At 44.4% G+C, this 20,895-nt stretch overlaps 1 protein-coding gene across 2 annotated transcripts in view; it reads right to left on the bottom strand.

The window, feature by feature from the left end:
* Positions 1 to 13,660, bottom strand: part of NAMPT (nicotinamide phosphoribosyltransferase) — a 48,188-nt gene extending 34,528 nt beyond the window's left edge. For both annotated transcript variants that reach the window (XM_067564465.1, XM_067564466.1), the window contains exon 1: positions 13,514 to 13,660. In XM_067564465.1, the coding sequence (XP_067420566.1) occupies positions 13,514 to 13,576 (63 nt within the window). In that variant the 5' untranslated portion in view covers positions 13,577 to 13,660. The remainder of the gene's footprint in view (positions 1 to 13,513) is intronic.
* Between the last annotated feature and the right edge of the window lie 7,235 nt (positions 13,661 to 20,895).

Below are 20,895 nucleotides of genomic sequence, written 5' to 3'. Positions count from 1 at the left end.
ACATCTCCCTTGCTCCTCCTGGGTTGCTTCCTTTTCTGGAAGAAGCACTCAGTCAGTGTGTAGGGGGTTCCCCTCAAGGACATATCTACAGAAGCACAAGAAACAGACATGATTATTCGTGCACTCCCAGCACTGAATCATAATAGTAAAATATCTCTGTCTCACAGTCCCTTGGCAAACACACACCCTGGTGGATGACCTAAACATGGTGAGTTCAGCCAGGGGGAGGTTAAAGATGGTGCAAAGGATTTACATTTTTTAAAGGGGGTCATTACAAGCAACTAGGGACAATATTGTAAATCCTGCCACTATTTTCCACAGGCAGGGTTCATTGAAGCCCATCTTTCACTCCTGAGGGTAAGCAAGGATGCAAAAGATGCTTCTACTGCACGTGTGCAGCTTCAAAGCGGGTCCCTATGCTGCTCGCCTGTGTGCCACTTTGGTCCCTGCACCTGATTGCCAATTGGCACAGCAAAGTTTCCTACGGGGGGGGGGGAAACAAAGCAGCTCTGCCAAGGAATCTTTGACGGAGGATTAGTGAGTACCTCCAGGAAAGTTTCAAGATCTCTGGAGGATTCCCATGAAATCTTGGTGTGCATTAACACACTTTTCTGCAGGGCTCCCACTGCATAGGGGAATGTGAAGCAGACGCAAACACAACTAGTCTTGTATTTCTATTCCTTAAGTCACTCCTAGCATGTAACAAAGCAAAGGACAGCTCTACCTCCTGTAACTGAGCAGTATCAAATCGAAATGAGCACTTACCAGAGCTCTGCTCTCCTGCATCATACATGCTAGAGCCGGAGTGCTAGAGCTGGCTTGAACTCTCTGGGGGCGAGAAGAGGTCCTGGCTCGCCATGGTACCAGACAACCCTGTTGCCTGACCCATCTCATCCTCCAACTTCACTTCCTCATCTACCACTTCATCCTCGGGGTTGAGTCTGCTGGCCACCATCTTCAGCCCCCCTGAAATACCAATAGGGCTCTAGATGGTAGAAATGGGGTTGCTGCAGAGGAAGGCATCCAGCTCCTTATAGAAGCAGCAGGTCTTCAGTGCAGTACCAGAGCAACAGATTGATTCCCTTGTCCTCTGGTATGCCTGCCTCAGCTCCTTGATCTTCACAGGGCACTGTGTCCATTCATAGCCCTTATCGAACATGCTATAAGAAACTGTCTCAAAGGTATCAAAGTTCCTACAGCTGGAGCAGAGCTAGGACTGCACAGCCTCCTCTCACCAGAGAGTAAGCAGATCCCAACAACTCCAGTGTACTCCAAGCAGGTAATCGTTTAGTACGTGGAGTTGTCATGGTCAGCAGGAAAGATGCAACAGGAGCAGTCCACACCAAGCAAACAGGAAGTGCAATTTCAAAAGTTCCATTTCTTTAAAGGGGAAAGAGTGGATGCCTGAGTACAGGAAGCGGAGTTTGAACTGCTGACCAGCGTGGCCAGGATGAGCATTGTTGGACAACTCCTGGAGGCCATTTACGGCAACATAACCAAGCGCAGTTTCTACACTGACACTGCATTGATGTAAATTTGCAGCAAAACACTGTATGCCTCTCATTGAGGTGGTTTTATTTTGTCGGCAAAGGAGGAGAGTTAAATCGGCGGGAGGAGCATTGTAGTGTATACACCTCCACTGTTTTGTTGACGAAAGCTGATTTTTTGTTGACAAAACTGTGTAGTGTAGACAAGACCTCACACTTTAGTTCTACATGCAATTTGAGCAACGATTTTGGTGCAACTCCCAATTTAATTAAACTAGATTGTTAAATTGAAGCTCTTTGTGTGTAGACCAGCCCTGTGAAGCAGCTAAATAAAACACAAAATATTCACTATAAATCAAAGCAAACAATTTGAGGTAGACTAATCACACAGATGTGTAGTCTAGCCGTTAGCCATAGAAGTGCTTCATCAGCTCTTAACAGAAGGTGTCAAATGAAAAAAATGGTTGCCTCTGTGTACCCCAAAGAAAGATATCTGGCTGGCAGAGATTTTGTTCACAATGGGACTACCAGAAGTTCAACTAAATGGGTAATAAAACCTGTCTTAGTCAATTAAAAATTTCTCCAGCACAGACAAGGCCCATGAGTTTGACACCTGGCATAAGATAGCATGCTAGGCACCTCATTCTAACGGATGCTGGAATATATTGTCTTACTCACAGGGACTGGCCATTGGGCAAATGCCAGAGGGGCCAGTGCACTCAAGGGCTGGTGGGCCGGCTGGCCGACTGCCGAAGCCTTTCAGCGGCCCTTCAGCTGGGCCTGACCAAGCGCACCAGCCGTTCCCCCCTCCCGGCCCCACCCCTCTTACTGCAGCTTTCTGTACCATATACTTGGGTGATAGATTCTAAACCTAGACCCATAAAAAGTTTAGCTTAGCTAATCCTTTTCCTAGCAACATCCAACATAGCAAACAGCTTGGGAATTTACTTGTTAAATCACACTTATACTAAAAGGCACGCAGTCTTGAAGAATGATGCATTGCGAAGTGAATTATTTAAGTTACTAACCAGTTGATCCACATTGTTCTTCAGACATATCCACATCTTCATCCACATCATTTTCTCCCAGTTAAGCAGTTTTCATTATGTTTCATTCTTGCAACTAGGCCCTGCATCTCCTTCTTGCACTGCTTACACTTAACACGTTTTCCTTTTTTTACCCAGGGAAGGAATTTCTTCAAAATATTCTCAGATAGGGTCTCTTACGCCCAGAAGCCATGACAGTTCTTCTGTGGCAAAAGCGTGGGGAAATACAGGAAGCTGTGTGTGTACTGAATGTCTTCCCTTTTTCTTTTCAGTCCACTTCACTGCTCCTTTCTACTCTGCCTCCGTTCTTTGTCTCTCTGTCTTTAAGACAGTGCCTTAACTAACTCCTCTGCTCCTTCTTAACTAACTCTCCTTGGCCCAGGTCCACCACCACATTAGCACGGACCAACAATCCTATCCAGCCTGTGACTTTAGTCTGCACGTGACTTTAGTCTGCTGAGAAACAGAAACTAAAAGCCCAGAACTTTCAAGAAGCAAGAGCTGGTAGTTAGTCTCATAAAAATGAATTAATGGCTCTAGTCTGTCCAGCCTAAGTGTAGGTTTAACATGTTTGTTATGGTTTAATTGTAATAGTTATTTTTTAAATGAGAGAAATTTAGTATTTTTTAAATATCTGATTTTAAATTTTTTTTTTTTGTTTAAAAACATTGATTTTTATACACCCTGCCATGAATGCTTACTTTGCTTAAGAGCTTTTTGGTAAGGGACCTTATCAAAGGTTTTCTTAAAATCTAAGGACACTATATCCATTGGATCACCTTTGTCCACATGCTTGTTGACCCTCTCAAAGAACTCTAGTAGACTGGAGAAATTATTTCCCTTTATAAAAACCACATTGACTCCTCTCCAAGACATCGTGTTCATCTATGTGTTTGTTAATTCTGTTCTTTAACATAGTTTCAATCAATTTGCCTAGGACTGAAGTTAGATTTACCAGCCTGTAATTGCCGGGATAACCTCTGGAGCCTTTTTAAAAAATTGGTGTCACTTTAGCTGTCCTCCAGTCATTTGGTACAGAAACTGATTTAAATATTACATACCACAGTTAGTTCTGCAATTTCACATTTCAGTCCTTCAGAACTCGAGTGAATACCCTCTGGTCCTGGTGACCTATTACTGTTTAATTTATCAATTTATTCCAAAACCTTGTTTTATGACACCTCAATCTGGGACAGATCCTCAGATTTATCACCTAAAAAGAATGGCTCAGGTTTGAGAATCTCCATCACATCTTCAGCTGATGAAAACAATTCATTTAGTTTCTCCACAATAGCCTTATCCTCTGAGTGCCCTTTTAGCATCTCAATAGTTGTGGCCCCACTGGTTCTTTATCTGATCCACTTAAAAATTTTGCAGGTTTTTTTTTTGGGGGGGGGGCGGGGGGGGGGAAGAGGGGAAGTCTTTGGCTAGTTGTTCTTTAGTTACAGTGTCTAATTACCCAGTTCCTCTTTGTTCCGTATTTTAAAGATCAGTACTTTGTTCGCCCTTCTCCAGTCCTCTCAACCATCTTGCATGAGTTCTCCAAGATAATCACTAATGGCTCCAAGATTGATTCAGCTAGTTCCTTAAGTATGTTAACATGAACCATGTTTAAACACCACAACCGTTGGTGAATTGTTCCAATGGTTAATTACTCATTGTTAAATTGAAATAGAAAGCTAAGGAAGAGAAGTCAGTATGATTAAGTGACAAAGTTTTAAGAAATTATTTGAGTCAAACAGGAATCCTTCAGAAAAAGGGATCCAATTCAAGTGAAGTCAATAGACAAGAGCATCAAACTACAGCAGGTAAAGCTTAAGATGAAAGTTAGGAAGCCTAATAGGGTCTACAGACTTTGAAGATCAGGTAGCCAAAGACATAGAAGTAAATGAAGATCCAAGTACATCAAACACAGGTAGCCTGAAAAACTCAGCAGGAATGCTGGACTAACAGCATCAAGGATGCAGTTGAAGATGGAGGACGAAGACATAGCACGGACACCAAGTAAGGATGCTGGGAGTAGATGCGAGCTAATAATGGATTTTATGGTTCAAGGACCAAAAGGAAAAAATCCAGAAAAAAACCTAGTTTTATTCTAAACAAAACCAATTTTTTTTCCTGAAGTGTTTTGTTTAGTTGAAAAACTTGAAAAATGTTATTACAATTCAAATGAAGTGTGTCAGGTCAAATTCAACCCTTTTTTTAGTTTTTTTCAATTAAGACACTTTCAGGTTCTTTCAACTTTTGGGGGTTTTTTTAATTGGCCAATTTAGAAATGAAAAGTTTAAAGTCAATGTTTCATTTAAATTCCCCCCCCCCCCCCCCCAAGCTTCTTCCTCGGCTGAAACCATTTGACAAATGTGATCCAAATTCACAAATAGTTTTGAGGCATCAAAAAAAATGCTGAAAAAAGATCTACTTGTTGAGAAAATTTCACCCAACTCTGGCTGGAATACACCTCACTCTTTCTATACAATGAAGAGTAGGTAGGTACTGGCAGAAATGGGAAAAATATTCAGAATGACCTGGCCACACTGAAGTCAATGAGAATTTTGTCACTGACTTCAACAAAGCCAGGACTTCTCCCTCAATCAAAACCTGTTACTACACTAGAGGACAAGTGAAGCAAATGTGCTTATCTTAAAAAAATAAAACAAAACAAACACCCACACACATGAGCTGTGATTCTGGGAATTAGAGATCTGGCCTTTTCTGAGTGGTTACAATTAATTTAGTGAGTTTTACTTCAGTACCACGTAAACTGGTTGGAATAATAAAGAATTACATTTTAATATTATTAAATGTGACGACACAGGGAGACACCCAGCTTCTGTAAAAAAGTCATTGTCTCTTTCAATTGATAGTTCTTTAAAAGTGTCAAAAAAATAGGTAAATAAAAGAACCAGCTGATTGGAATTTAAAAAACCCACAAACCTGATAAGCTTTCGTCGTGACCCTCACAATAGGCTATACTAAAGTAGCCATGTGGTGGGAAGTTAGACATCATGAATTAGAAACCGGTTAAGAGATGAAAAAGAGTAGGAGTAAAATGGCTGATTTTTATTATGGCAAACACATGGGTCCCTCACAGGCCTGATCTACACTATCAAATTATGTCGACATAAGCTGACTTGCCCACCCTGCATGTGTCTGCACTCACATTTGTCTCCAGCTGATGTAAGTGCCCCATTAGGACCATGCAGAAAAACATCTACCTGAACAGCACTGAGCCAAGGTGGAACTACTGAGGTTGACACAGTGAGTGCAGACACACTGTGACCTGTGTTGACCCTAACCACCCTCCAGCAGCTGTCCCACAATGCCTGACAAACCTCTCTTGTCAACTGTGAACTCCACTGCCCAGGGGTCACTGAGACCAGAAGCCATTTTCCCCCAGGTGTTTTTGAAATGCTTTTTCCTGATTGCCTGGCTTGGTGAGCACACCTTCCGGTTCTCCAACTGCCCAAACCACCACACCAGTTATGCTTTAGAATGTGCTCCTGTCTTGAGTAGACAGGAACATTGTCTCTTCTCCCCACAAGCACAGGAGAGCCAATGTAGGCACGGCTACTGTCCACTTGGAAAAACGCGGACATTATGAGCAGATTACATGGGGGGATGCAGATGAAGGGGTATGACAGGGATCAGCAGCAGGACTGTGTGAAAGAGAAGGAAGTGGCAAGCATATCACAAAGCCAGGGAGACCAACAGATGATATGCTGCTGAGCTGCAGGCCTTTTGCTTTTACAAAGAGCTAAATGCCATACTTGGCAGAGATCTCCACCAGTGCTCTGCAGAGCACTATGGATACCTTGGAGGAGCCAGAGCAAAAAACGTGTATTGCTTCATGTCACTGAACAATTTCTTCCTTACTCTCTCCCATTTAACTCCAGTAGGCCATATTCACCACAATTGGGGCTGGACAGCAGTGCAATATCCAGACATTCTAAAACTGAAGTCTCAAAAAGCATGTTTTATTAAAAATTTTAGGGGAGCAAGGGAATGGAGTTCTGCCCTTTATAGTAACAACGGAAAGCAAAAGTTAAATATAATACCTCTGGGTTTTATTCATAGCAGCTGCTGTTGCTGCCTTGAGGGGTGCCCCCTCCACTCGTGAACACCTGACCAAGGTAAGGAAGAGGACTCAGGAGGATGTGTTTGCCAAGATCTTGCAAGCCAGTGCTGTATCAAACCATGAACAGAAGGAGCTGGATGGTGAATATTGCAGACAGCATGGAGAAGGAACAAGTGCACAGAAAGGCCTGGGAGTCACAGCAGGAAAAGGAGAGGGAGATGCACCAAGACATAATGGGACTTCTCCAGCAGCAAACGGGAATGCTGCAGATTCAACAAGCACAAGCTCCCCTCCCGTTGAGTCAATGGAGAACTCCGTTTCAGCAGCTTCCTACACCTCTCAACATTCCATGTGCCATCATGGGCCACATCCCTACACTAACCATTCCACACCAGGTGATAGTAAGGACAACCACAACTTCACATAAACCAACTAGGGCTCTCACAGATCAGTGTATATGTAGCCAAAGTGAACTAAAATGGACATGAATGTTCTTTCCCCTGGTTAAGTTCTGTTCCATTAATTTATTTCAGATTTTATTGTGTATGTTTTTAGTTCTGGTATGCAATAAAATTCTATTTTTTGGAAGTTAATTCATTGTTACTATTTCACAAGATATGCTGCAGAATGCCTTACACTACTCAAAACACCCATTACTTGTTATTGAACAAGATGACAGAACTTGTAGGATCAGTGACTCAGTGTAATAATTGTAAGCATACACTAAGTACGACACAATCCCTTACAGGCCGTGAAACTTCAGGGCCAGGTAGAACACAGTCAAGCACACCACATTACTTTGGTTGACTGTTAAAGTGCTCTTTCAATGCCTCCCTCAGGCACATAGCTCCACACTGAGCTCTTCTAATAGCCCTAGTGTCTGGCTGTTCAAACTCAGACGACAGCCACTTCACCTCTCCTCTCTATCAAAACAGCAATTTCCTTCCCCCACCTCCACTGCCTCACAGATATTATGCAGGACAACAGGTAAGCTATAGTGAGGAAAGATATCCCAATCACTGAGATCCAATCTTATGAGTAAACACCACCAGCATCCCTTCAATCTACTAAAAGCACATTCAACTGTTATTCTACACCTGCTGAGCTGGTAGTTGAATGTTTTCTTGGTGCTGTCGAGGTGACCAGTGTACAGCTTCATAAGCCAGGGGAGCAAGGGATAAGCAGGGTTCCCCAGGATCACTATTGGCATTTCAACATCACCAGTGGTAACTGCAGCTTTTTGAGCACTCCAGTGTTCTTAAAGATGTGCATCCTGCATCTTCATGGATAGCACACCATGATATTGTGGAAGAGTCAGTCCCTGGTGATCCACCATTTGCTTAATCTAGCCCTTTCTGTTGATGTACTCTATAGCAAAGTGGGCTGGAGTCAAAATAGGGACATGCTGCCATCTATTCCCCCCACCACCAGGAACCCCACTGCTGCAAATCCATCTACTAGGTCCTGGACATTACAGAGTCACAGTTCTGCACAGCATATGACTAATGGCTCTGCACACATGCATGACAACAGCCCCCACTGTGGATTTTCACATTCCAAAATGATTGCCCACTGACTGACAGCAAGTCGGCACTGCAAGCTTCCACAGTTCGACCACCATTCACTTCACAACTGTCAGAGCAGCTCTCATTCTGGTGTCCCTGAGCTGGAGGGCTCCAGTGAGCTCAGCACACAGATCCAGGAATGGTGGCCTTTTGCATCCAACAGTTTGGCACCCACTGCTCATTATCCCAAACCTACATTACGATGTGATCCCACCCAGTCAGTGCTTGTTTCCTGGGCTAGAAGCATCACTCCACTGTCTTCTGATGCTTCATGAATGCCACCAAAACCCTGAGCTGGTTTTCACTACGTCCACAGCAAACTGTCCTCCACAAAATCGTCATGTTCTTCACTGCTGTTCTTCCTAAGGCTCTGCAAATACTGACGGATTGTGTGTTCTGTGTTTGCAACGCTGATGATGATAGAAGCATGGAGCCCATGCAGATATGCACTGTTAGAGATGGCAGACACTAAGAAGTGTTGCAGGGTTTGTGGGATTTTAAAACAGGTGAAAAAAGTATGGGAGATGGCTGGCATTATGGGATGGAGAGTTGCATGATGGGGATTTGACCCCCTTGCTCCCACTCACAATTTGTTTTTGCCCCACCCTCCATTATCAAAATGTCCCAAAAGACAATGCTCCAGAAGATGGTTAGTGGAATATTGGGATACTTTCTCACGGGGTATATGGCACTGACACAAACAATCCTGGTGAGCATGCACACCTCTGACACAAGGAGCCAAGTATGCACACATGAGTGATGCACTAATTGCAGTGGTTTTATGCCAGCATAACTTAAGTTGGTCAAAGTTTGTAGTGTAGGCATGACCACAGTTCTGTACAAGAACTAGCAATGTTAATAGACTAACAAAATGGAAAAGGAGATTGTCAGTAAATTTTTCTACCTTGCTGCTTAACTTATTTAGGATAATTAAGACCAGAAAAGACAAACTACAGATGATCTGACAAAGCCAGGTAAGCAGGCAGCACAATGGCTGGTGCAATTTATCATGGTTACCAAAGGCAAGCTAATACACCTTAGAAGAAACGTTTTAAAACTAAGGAACTCCCATTTCCCCATGTCCTCATTCTCCCTCCCCACCCCCATATCAAGGGCTCTGACACCCATATCAGGAGCTGTGTCTTCCCCCCATTAATCTGACTATTAGGGATTCTGTGGGCCCTCAACAACAGGGTACCTGGCATATGACAAAGTGGGAAATTAGGGACCCACAGAGCCCCTGCCATGGTGAGCATGGGGAAAATGGAGAGCACAGAGCCCCTGGCACAGATTAGAGGAGGTTGCAGGGAGTCTCTGAAATAAAAAGGGGCAGGAAGGGGGCACACAGGGAATTTGGGAGGTAGAATGGACACACTAAGGGCTCCATGCATTGTCCTCTGCCTAGAGAAAGCAACCAAGTATATGACCCTTTAGTTAAAAACTGCTAGCATTTTAAATCAGAAGAGCTTTTTCAGCTACTGTATGCTGTTTCACAGTAGAACCACAACAATGTATCCCCTTTAAGATATTACAAATGCTTTAGCACATTCACAAGAACACCAGCTAACTAAAAGGTTTGGTTTTCAGAAATTGCTTTTGGCTTTCACAGATATGAATTTGTTTATTCTGTTTGTCAAATTAAGATTTCTTCCCTACACTGAAGATTCATTTACGAAGTAATATCACATTAATAACTCTTTAAAACTTTATTTAACAATGATAAAAAACAAAGTACTAAAAGGGCAAATTTTCACTCCAAAAGACACTTGTTTAGTGATATAGCAATTATTGACAGGAGCCAAAAGTGATATCTTATAAAAAAAATCTAAGAACCACTTTCCTACAGGTCAGCATGTGCTACCTTCTTGATCTTGGTCCCTGTACATAGTACATGTCACCCCACAGTTCATTAACAGGTTGCCCAATACTGAGAATGAGGCAGACAGGGCTGGACTACATACTAGGACTAGCTGCAGGAAGGCAAACACACATGCAGGTGTGCAAGAAAACAATTTAAAAGAGTAGACGTGATTACATGAAACCGTACATTTAATTTAGTTCTGCAAATTGTTTTTAGTGTTATAAAAATATTTACCTCATTACTGGTCCAAAGGAAAAAAGGATAGCTTAGTTTCCTGCCTCAAAATCTAGAAGCATTTGCTACATAATTCTGGGGGTCCAATTTATAATGCAAATTTGACCTACCAACTCAGCACTGCAGAAGACTGTCTAACCTGCAGCAAAGCCTTGAAATCCATCCATCAAATGTCAACTCTTACCTAACAATAACTATTCCAAAACCAGCTTTTTAATACCCTGCCATCCCAAGTTTTTGATAGATTGGCCCTGTGACCCAAGAGGACTTTCCTGCCATGCTGTCTGAGATAGGAAAAGGTGACAAGCTAACTGTCCATATGGTAATCATAATCCTTAACCAGAAATTAAGTTCAGGGGCCATTTTACAGTAATTATTTGTTTAAGTCCTACATGTGCAGAGGGCCAGCTACTAAGCCCCTCCTAACCCAAACCCTTTCATGTTACATTCAGCAATGACATTAACAAAGTTAATGAAACCCAGATTCAAATTCATAGGTGAATAGAGGGGAGGGCTTACAGATGCTGAGCCTGCTCTCCACTAGAAATGAGTTCAGTAAGAGTCTTGCCCCATTTAGGACAGATTGTAAATTCTGTTCATACTGGCTTTTGCTAAATAATCATGTGTCACTGACAGTGGATGCATGAAAGTCATCCACTGGGATTGGAGCACTAAGTAAGCAGCTTAAACCAGAGGTGGTTTCTTCCTCAAAGGCCGAATAATGCATCCATACAACGAAGAACATTGTAAATGTGTACAAAAGCTCTTGCAGGATTTTTTATTATTAGCAGCACAGTATTTGTTTTATAACATTTCTATAAAATGTTACAAACTACCACATAGTTTAGTGTGTGTTACAGAAAGTAATTTCACTGAATACATCTCATTGATTAGAAAGTGATAGCTTGATCCAGGGAGAAGGTAAGTGATACTGCTTGTATTATCTAACAAGACATAAGAACTTGTGAGATTCAGAAGTAGGCATATAATGAGAAGTAACATATACATCATATACAAATAAAAAAAGTAGAGGTTTCCTACTGTATCTAGTATACAATGAATGACACTAACTGTAGCAGTAACTTTGTACAAACTACCAGCTTTAAACTATATTAAGGAATATCAGGCCTACTTTAGGCTTTTCTGAAGTGTAGATGATGCACAGGCAGTCAGCAGCATTTTAAACACGACAACAATTAAACACAGGCAAACTGATCTATTATACTGGCACTCCTACTATTGCTAACATCAGTGAAACTAGTAGAAAACTGAGAAAAAACATCTAGTATGGAGTTTACACTAGTAGAAAACTGAGAAAAAACATCTAGTATGGAGTTTAAAGAAACATACAGCACAACTTACATCCACACCACAAAGATTCTGAACAGTATTTTAAAATTATTATAGAACATTGTTTGTTCTATTATAGAACATTGAAACCTGCTTGTGATTAGTCTCAAATATGGTTCCAACTTGAAACAAACTTACGCCCCCTCCCTAAGAGGCATGATAAATGCACTGACATAGTTTCTAGAAGGTAGTTTAAGCCATGTATATTGTTTTGAAAGCAGTTTCAAAAAGACCTGGTCTACATTAGAAAGTTAGGTTGGTTTAACAGCATCCGTCAGAAATGAGAAAAATCCACACCCGATTGGAGTAGTTAAACTGACCTAACACCCCATATAGACAGGGGTACGTGGATGGAATTCTTCTGTACATCTAACTACTGCCTCGTGGGGAACAACCGCTCCTGCTGGTGTAGATAATGTCTACATTGAAGCACTATGGCAGCAGCAGTGCAGCTGTGGTGCGGCTGTAGTATTTTAGTGTAGACAAGCCCTAACCCCGGACTGACAGTTAAACTGACCCAATTTTCTAGTGTAGACCAGACATAAGCATGGTATAAAAGTTAGAAATACTTTCTCCTTTACAACTCTAGGATAAGTCCCTTACCTCCAGATCTTAAGCAATGCATCCCTCAAACAACTTTTACAGTGAAACTGAATAAAGCTTTAGAGCAAACAATATGCTAAGTATATTATAAATTATAAATACACTAGCAGCAATAGTAAAATTTAAGAGCACTGTCAGCTAACTCACATCCCAAATTTGGGTTTTGAAAAAATAAAAACCCCCCATTAAGGTTGGGAGATTCAAAGCCAATTAGGGGATTCAGTCACAACTCCCATTCATTTCAGTGGAAGGCATGCAGCTAAAAGATCTGAGTTTGAAAGTTTTACCTGGAGAATCTGACACCCACTGTTAACATTCATAGTTTCCTTACAGCATTATGAAACCATGAGCAGAAACAAAAGTGAAGCCAACCAGTTCCACTGTCCCAAGTTGAGTGAAGGGGGAACACCACACTCAATTAGGAAAGCCAGATACTTAACGTTTTTTCAGCTGTATTAAGAGGCTGTTAGTAACACAGACAAGGGCTTTTTAATAAACATTCATCTTACAGATTTCTCTACACAGCACACCCCAGCTATTCTTAAAGGGATCCCCGAAACACCATCCCTATAGCTAGCAAGAGGATTTTTGTGAGAGAGCCAGGCGGGTTCCTGGCTAGGCAGCGGCATCGCCCCTTTGCTGTGGCACCTTTTTAGGTTCCCCAGGCTGGTCGCTCTCCAAACCCGACTTTTTCTTAGCGCTCCCCAAGTGACCAGCTGCCGGCGGAACGCTTCGCCACTGCCCGTGCGCAGCCGACCGGCACCGCGTTCCCACTGACCCTCCCGGGCCTCGGGCCCCCCAAACCTGCTGCGGGCTGGAGCCGCGGAGGAGCGGCGCCGGTAGGTGGCAGCGCCAACGCCCGGCTCCCCACTTTCGCTTTCTAGCTCGCCTTCCGCGGTCCCGTTCCCGGCAGCCCCCCGCGGCGCTAGGCTGTCCCGCCCGCAGGTGCCCACCGCAACCCCAGCAGCGCGGAAACCCTGCCGAGCCCAGCCCCCTCCTCTAGATACCCCGGGCCTCATGCCGCCGCCGGGACCCTCCGGCAGCCTCCCAGCCGGCCGGACCCCCCCACCCACCGGGGGCACGTCCCCTCCAGCCCCGGCCCCAGCCTGCTCCCGGCCCCATAGCGGGAGGCCGATAAGCGGCGGCCTCGGGTCCCGCCGGGCGCGGCGCCCCCCGTGCTCCGCCAGCCCCTGGCCGGGCGCTCTGGGGAGCCCGCTGCCCTGCGCGCCATGCGCCGGCCAAGCCCACGCAGGCAGAGGTGACCCCGGCCAGGCCCGCCGCCCCCCAGCTACCTTGTAGGAGTCGGTGGCGAGCAGGATGTTGAACTCTGCGGCCGCGGCCGCTGCACGTTCCATCTCGCCGAGGACTAGCCGCCGCCGCGAGCAGGGACAATCACAAATGGGCTGCGCCGCCGCCGCCGCCGCTGCTGCTGCTACCGCCTCCTCCACTCGCTGCCGAGAACCTCTCTGAGGGGCGGGGCCGTGAGATGGCGGGGCGGGGGCGGGGCTGCCGCTCCATATCCCCCCCATTGGCTTCGAGCTGCGATGGGGAAGAGGCGGGCGGTATGAGGTCACGCAGGGGAGGGCGGGGCCATCAGCTGCACGCATTCTCGGAAGGCGGAGAGAAGGGGCGGGGTCATTGCGTCATGTCCTCTATTATTGGACTCCATTGCCCTGCCGGAGGAAGGGGGCGGGGCTGAGGCGGTGATGTCACAGGGGCGGCCGCTCGACGCTTTCTTTCTATTGGCTGGGATCCCCAGAGTTGGGTAGGAGGGGAGGGAAAGATGCTCAGGAGAGCTGGTGACGCAAGCAGAGTCAGGACGCGTTACCTGACGTCACTTGTGTGCGTTCGTGCGCGAGCTGGCTGTCGGTTGCTTTCGTTTCTTCGGAGCTGCGGCGGGCTCGGGGAAATGGCTGAGGCGTCGCCGCTCTGGCCGGTTTCTGGTTCGCCCGCCCCGCCCCGCGCATTGGGCTCCGTCGGGGGTGCTGGGCCCGCCCTGAGCCCTCGCTCAGCGCTCCACGGCTGGAGGCCAGGAGCCGCGGGCAGCCGCCCCGCCCCCCAGCAGTGAAGGAGCGTCGGGAACAAGGATGGGCTTGTGGAGCCCCGAGGAACATCGGTGTGGCCGCGGCTGAGAGCCCCGCTCTGCAGAGCATCCGCTCCTCTCGGCCCTGCCGGAACCCAGCAGCAGCGGCAGGGCTCAGGCCGGGGCTGCCTTAGGAACCGTCAGCAGTTGCTGGTCATCTCCAGAAACCTGCAGGAGAAGATCCGTTGTCTAGGATGCCAGAGCCCCTGCCACGCCGCAGAGGGATAGAGACTGCATGCCCCCGCTTACTTCCAGTGAGCCTCTGCCAGTCCTGCAGCTGGTGCACTGCCCAGTGGTGTGTCTGGCCGGTCTCTCTCTTCCCCACAGGAGGCATCTGCTGCCAGATCTCCTGAGCAGTGTGGCTGAGTTCTGTATGTGGAAGCCTAGGACTCCCAACTCCTCTGGGGCTGCCTTGTTGGTTTACTTCCTGTGTAGCAAATGCACTGTAGAGCACCATCATGGCAGAGGAGCAGCGAGCCAAATTTGAGTGAGTCGCATTATGGCCTCTGCCTGGTATGTGCGGCTCAAGTTTAGCCCAGTTGCCTCTCCTCCAGGAGATGTTAAATCAGGAGCTTTTTGGCTGTAAATGGGAGCATCCCTGACCTACTGGGAGGTGGTTGGTACAAATACCACAAACAACATACCATGACCCCAAGCCTCACTATGAAACCTGGAATGTCTGTTGTCAGTGTGAAGCAATACAAAATAGCCACAATAATAGATGAGAGCTCTTGTATAGAACACCACCAGGTTCAATCATCACTGGGATTTGTTGTCTGTTGCAGTCTAATTTAAGTTTTCAGCTATTTTTGACTTTTTTTTACATCTCAGTGAGAGCATAGGCTTTTAGCCACTAGATTTTAATATGTAGGAAACAGAGGCCTTCACCTGGGAAGATTCCTTCTCTGCCTTGAACATTAAAATACCAAATGTTACTCTGATCTATAAAGGTTCTCAGCTATATAAGAAGATTCCAGGATTGTCACTCTGAAGCCTAGGATGCCTGTAGAATTAGTGTAAAGAGATGGAAACTGTTACAGGCATAGTAGAGAGCTTTTGTTCAGAATATCACCAGGTTCAGTCATTGCAATTCAGTCTGTTACTGTCGAATTTTTGGGATCTCAGCCATTTTGACTTTACATATTAACCCCATACAGTTGAACAGCTACTCATAAGGAATGTAGCTATGCCGCACTAAGGGTTGTAGATCATTATAATATCATTGGTAACTCAACCAATTGCTACCCTCACGCTAGACTAATTTGTATGCAACTGTTTCATTGGTTGTATGAGGGAGATTGCAGATGGTTGATTACTTGGCTCAGCGGCTACGTCTGTGCCACAACACAGGTACTAGTTATTGTACTAGTACACAAGAACAAAATCCCCCAGAAATAGCACCAGCCAAAGGTGACAGTGCTCATCAGATTACAGGCTGGGTCACCATGCCCAGGGATGATCCAATAAGGCTTTCGGGGATTTAGGTGAGCCTTCACCATGGCAGATGAGTAGGTAAAGTGAGATCATAGCCCCGCCCCTTCATGATGTAAGGGCAGATCCTCACACATGAAAGAACAAGTCATCCATTGGAACAAATGGAAACAAATCAGAAATGTGAACCAATGCAAAGAGAGAGTATGCCAGGCACATTATGAACCTACTCCAGGAAAGGGGGGAGCAGCATGTCTGGAATTAGGTGACAGGTGTATCAAGAATTAGGTAGCAATGTTTGCAGGAAGTGCTGTGTGTGGATGTGGTACACCATGTATTCAGGACAGGTAATTTTGCTCCACCGGTGCAAGTTACAAGCATGCGATTCTCTAGTGTATGCAATGAATCATGCTAAACTCTTGATCAAAATGCTGTCTGGTGGAACCATATACGCCTGGGAGCAAGAGACAAATAGGACTGTGAGAAGTCCTTTTTGATCTTTTCAGTTAACTATGACTGAGAAGCCCTTGATTTCATTTAGATAAACATAAGTTAGGGTAAACTATAGGATATGCGAAAAGGAGTCCATCATTAACTGTTGGCCAGCCTACCAATTAATAGAACAGGAAAAAGTTCTCTATATAACTGAGTAATAAAAGAAAACAAGGCTTGTCATAAAACAAGGACTCTGGATGAATTAGCATCTAGTATAAGTGTTCGTTGTCCAATGTCATTCAATATATGGATCCAAAAAAAAGTTGCACAAATGGTTACTGCTTATGAGGATGAGCCATAGCACCTGGCTTGGTTTCCACCCTCCACTAATACCATTACATATATGAAAAGACTGAGTGAATTATACAAATAAATGTAATCAACTGAGGTAATCAATACATAGATCCTTTCTCTTGTAACATCGTTAATTAAATATTCAGGGCCTAATTCTATAGAATTCACACAAGTAGTCCTGTTCAGTACCATAATCACACAATAGGCCTGATTCCCTTCTCTAGTGTACATTGATTTCAGTGGGAGTTATTCCTGATTTACACCAATTTAAACAAGAGGACAATCAGGCCCTAAATTTAGTAGTATCTTTGACTCCATTAATTTGTATTCTATACAGAAACTAAACATTGGCACTCACCAAGAATAATCAAGTTATATGAAAGAATTTCCTGAGGAGATAAAGGGTTCCCTAGTCTTTGAGGTGTCATGGATGCCTTGTACACAGTAGGTTGCAGGACTGCTAATAGTAGGTCAGGCTTCACTACCAGATATGGACTGGCTACAGAGTTCGCTTCCCAGAGAGGTAGACCAGGTCTGTCCACTATAAGATCCTTTAATGCACTACCAGGAATGGCTGTTGTATGCTCAGCTAAGGCATGTTACATATGACACCACCTAGTGATGGAACAGTATAATACTGTTTAATTATACCATAACAGGAGGAGGAAGCTCTTTGATACAGTGGTAGGTTGGATAGGAAAGAAATTGGAGAGCAGAGATTCCGGCACATTTTTCTAGGTTGTATATGAGCCACTTCACAAACAGAACACCTGACACCAGCAATTATGAAAACCAATCAATCTCAAATGGCTGGCTGCCATTTTCAGGATCAATGCGCTGAATGTAGGATTAATTCACCATGACCTCTTGCATCCTCTCTTCCTTCTCCCCTCTTACTGACATTGAAGTTTCCCACCCGCTCTCTTCTAGTCCATAACATTGTTAATTGTCATCTCTCCCCCTGCCCTGAATGCTTTCATTGTCTTGACCTCTTCCACATGATGTTCAAGTTTCTGGCCCTTACCTTCAAGGTGCTGCATAACTTTGCCTTCTTCCTACTTATTTGTCTTTGTTGCCCCCCCCCCCCCCCCTCTCCCATTTCTGAACATCTGGCCACTGTACTCCAACAATGCCAGTCTCCAAACACCATTTTCCTGCTTTTCTAGTGAACATTTCTGCACCTTCCACATCACTCCCAAGCACCGAATGGCTTTCCTAAACTGGTCTGTACTGCAATCTCAGCTCAAATGCCTTCTGAAGACCTACTTCTACTGTGATGCATACAGTAAGTAGAACAGCATGCTTGAAGGGTAATTTAGGATAATTTTTTCTTGATATATCATAATTTAAAAGTATTACGTCCTTAAAACTTCGTATTATCAGGATGTGGCTAATCATTGCCTGGCCTTGTTTGCAGCTCTTCTTTCCCCTGCCCTACGCCTGTGTTTTCTTTTTGAATGTCAGCTGTTTGAGGCAAGGGCTGTATCTGCTTTTGTGTTTAGAAAATGCATATTATAGTGCAGGCATTATCAGAAACAAGGGTTACTAATAATTAAATTAATAATTGAATGAAGAAAAGTCTTTTGCCTGAAACCACAATTGCAGGAAATTTGCAAACTAACTGTTTAATTAGTGAAGACTGGGGAACAGAAATCCTGCAGTGACCTGTTTTTAAAAAAGTCATGACATTTCTCTACAAGGTTCTGCTGGTGTATTTTCAAGCCTTCAATAGCATAATTAAGGCTGATTTGTTCAGACAGGATCTTTAATTCTCAGCATCTTTCCCCCACATGCTCCTAGCTTTTCAATTGTATCTGACAACATGTCAGATCTTGAATAACGGCTTAATTTAGTTTAGGTGAAAGTATCAAACTGTATCAGTAATGACATATTGGAATATTAGCACACTTTGGAGCATTAATAGAAAATGGGACCATGTTAAATGAAATTAGGCTAACTTATAGTTTTCTGGGGAAAAGGCAAAGATTAAACACCAGCCACTGGTGCAGCACTGAATGGTGGGAGCATGTTTACAATGGAGAAGAGGGTCGAATCCACAAACCTATAGAATCTGTGCCTGCGCTCAGCTAGTCAATTATTACCTGTCATATCTTCCATTGTGGGTATGAGTAGACTTTAGTCTACACTACAAACTGAAATCAGAATTGTAACATGGTTAGGGGACAACTAAGATGTAATCAAGTTAGCATAGACAAGGCCTTCACTTCTGTCTTCAGTAGGCATGGAACCAAGTTAAGAAAATGTTTATATTCAGTTTAAACATGATTCCAGCTAAATTGTTTATAATATTATTTGGTCAACTGACATGGGCAGGGCTGGTCAATGATCATCTTTTAGCATTTTACTCTTGCAAGTGAAAGATTTTAAAATCTATCCATTATAGGTATTAACGCTCTCTCTTTCTCTGACAGTAATGAATGGATTCAAATTAGGCTAGGAACCATCTTGCTTTCCAGGGGCTTCTGCTAATAAGTGATTTTCTATTTAGCAAAAGTGTCTTATCAGCAGTTTGCATGTAGAATTTAACAACCTACTGTAGAAAGTCAATCCCACAAAAATATTTTCAGTCTAATGCCTTGTGAGCTGTCCATGGACACTCAAACTAAGAAGGATACGTCATTAATCCATGTCTCCCTTGTACAGAGCACTAATCCAGATATATCTTAGCTCCAAACTTATCTTACATAGCCACAGGAATGATATTGCAGGAGCACAGGAAACCCATCTGAGTGGAATTTTTGCACAGACCATGTAGAATTTAAGTTTCATTTGGAAAGTGTTACATTTTTCTGATTGTGCATTTGTATACAAACAGAGAGATACAACTGTCAGCTTGAAACAGACGCTCACGTGTGTCTCGCCCTATTCATCTCAGTGTTCACTCTGAAGCCTATTGATAATATAAATGTCAATATTAACTTTTAATGCAGATCCTCTTAGTTGAATGTATGTGAGTTCAATTATTCCCATCCCAGTGGGTGCTGTGGGCTGTATCTTTAGTGGGCCAGCACCTTACCTTTCAGATGAGACCTTGGCTGTTTCTTCTCCTCTCAACATCCCAGGTGAAACAACAAGACAGCCCACAGTCAGCAAACAAGGTTTAAAAAGATCTGAAGTAAAAGAAAAACCTATAGGCAGCTCCCTGCAGAATATGGGCCTCTCTTACTTCAGAGGGCTCAGAGTTCATTGGGTCTCTAGTGCAAGTCTCAATTCCCCCTTTTAGCTCAGGGGATCCACACTCTCCTTCTGTGAAGGCAGAGATTTCTCTGGCTGTCACCCTCCTCTTTGGGCTGGAGAAGCTCAAACATCCTGTTCCCTTCCCAGAGTTTCCCCCTTCTCAGTGGCATTCTCTCCATTAATGCTTCCTTCAATCCTTGCATGATTTGCAGGTGTGGATGGGGCAAGGCCACTCCAAAGCAGCTCCTTAACCCTTTCCATGCTAATGCAACGTTTATAGAGCCCATTACATGGTACACTCCTAAGTGCTGTCCACACTCCACTCATATGTGGCATCAAAGGGGAATGTGCACATGCACATGAGATTATGTAGGCCTTCATAATATGATCATCCCTCCATTTTCTGAGCTTTGATCAGCAGTGAAATAGTTAATGACACTGCAATTTAAATGACTGTTATTCAATCTCAGAGTCAACATCTTGTGGAAACGAATAGGAACAATGCATCCCTGATCTGGGCTCGCTGCAGACCCAGGCAGATATCTTTCCACTTAGAAAAAAGTGCAAGTCCAAATTAACAGGTCTGCTCCCAACTGCCCAAGGCTTTCTGTACTCCTCAAATTCCAAAACCTGCCTGCTCTACACCATCCTACGGACCCTCATCTAACCCTACATCAATGCTGCAATGATTTTCCTTGGTGCTGGACAGCTAGATGAGTTTCTGGAGCTCATCAACTCTGCTGCCGGGTGTGTAAGGACTATGGGATGTTCTTCATTATTTTAGGACCTCAATATTACCTAAATGTACATTTTGGCGACTTTAAGAACTAAGATCCGGATTCTCAACACCACTTAAAGATTGCTCCGCTGCCTAGGCTCTCTATACAATGTGTGGGAAGAATTAGGTGATGAAGAAAGGGATCCATGGAAGTCAGCAAGCTGAGCAGGGAGAGGTCTAAGCTAGCCACGCATGAAATCCTGAAGAGGGAAGGGGAGAGAGGGGCAGGGAGAGGAGAGGTGCTTAGGCTCCTAAGTGGCTGACCTGCTGGGCCTGGCCAATGGGCATCTCCCTCCGCTTGGGATCCTCAGCCACAAACCCCGTCCTGGAGTTAAGTGGCTGACCAGGCTTAGGCGCTGAAATAACCCAACTCCAGCAGCTAAAACCACTTCATG

The sequence above is a fragment of the Emydura macquarii genome, unplaced genomic scaffold (assembly GCF_026122565.2).
Source record: "Emydura macquarii macquarii isolate MOO-44397 ecotype Brisbane River unplaced genomic scaffold, CSIRO-AGI_Emac_v2 contig_2636, whole genome shotgun sequence".
Classification (NCBI taxonomy): Eukaryota; Metazoa; Chordata; order Testudines; family Chelidae; genus Emydura; species Emydura macquarii.
This window is presented reverse-complemented; position numbering and strand designations above follow the sequence as displayed.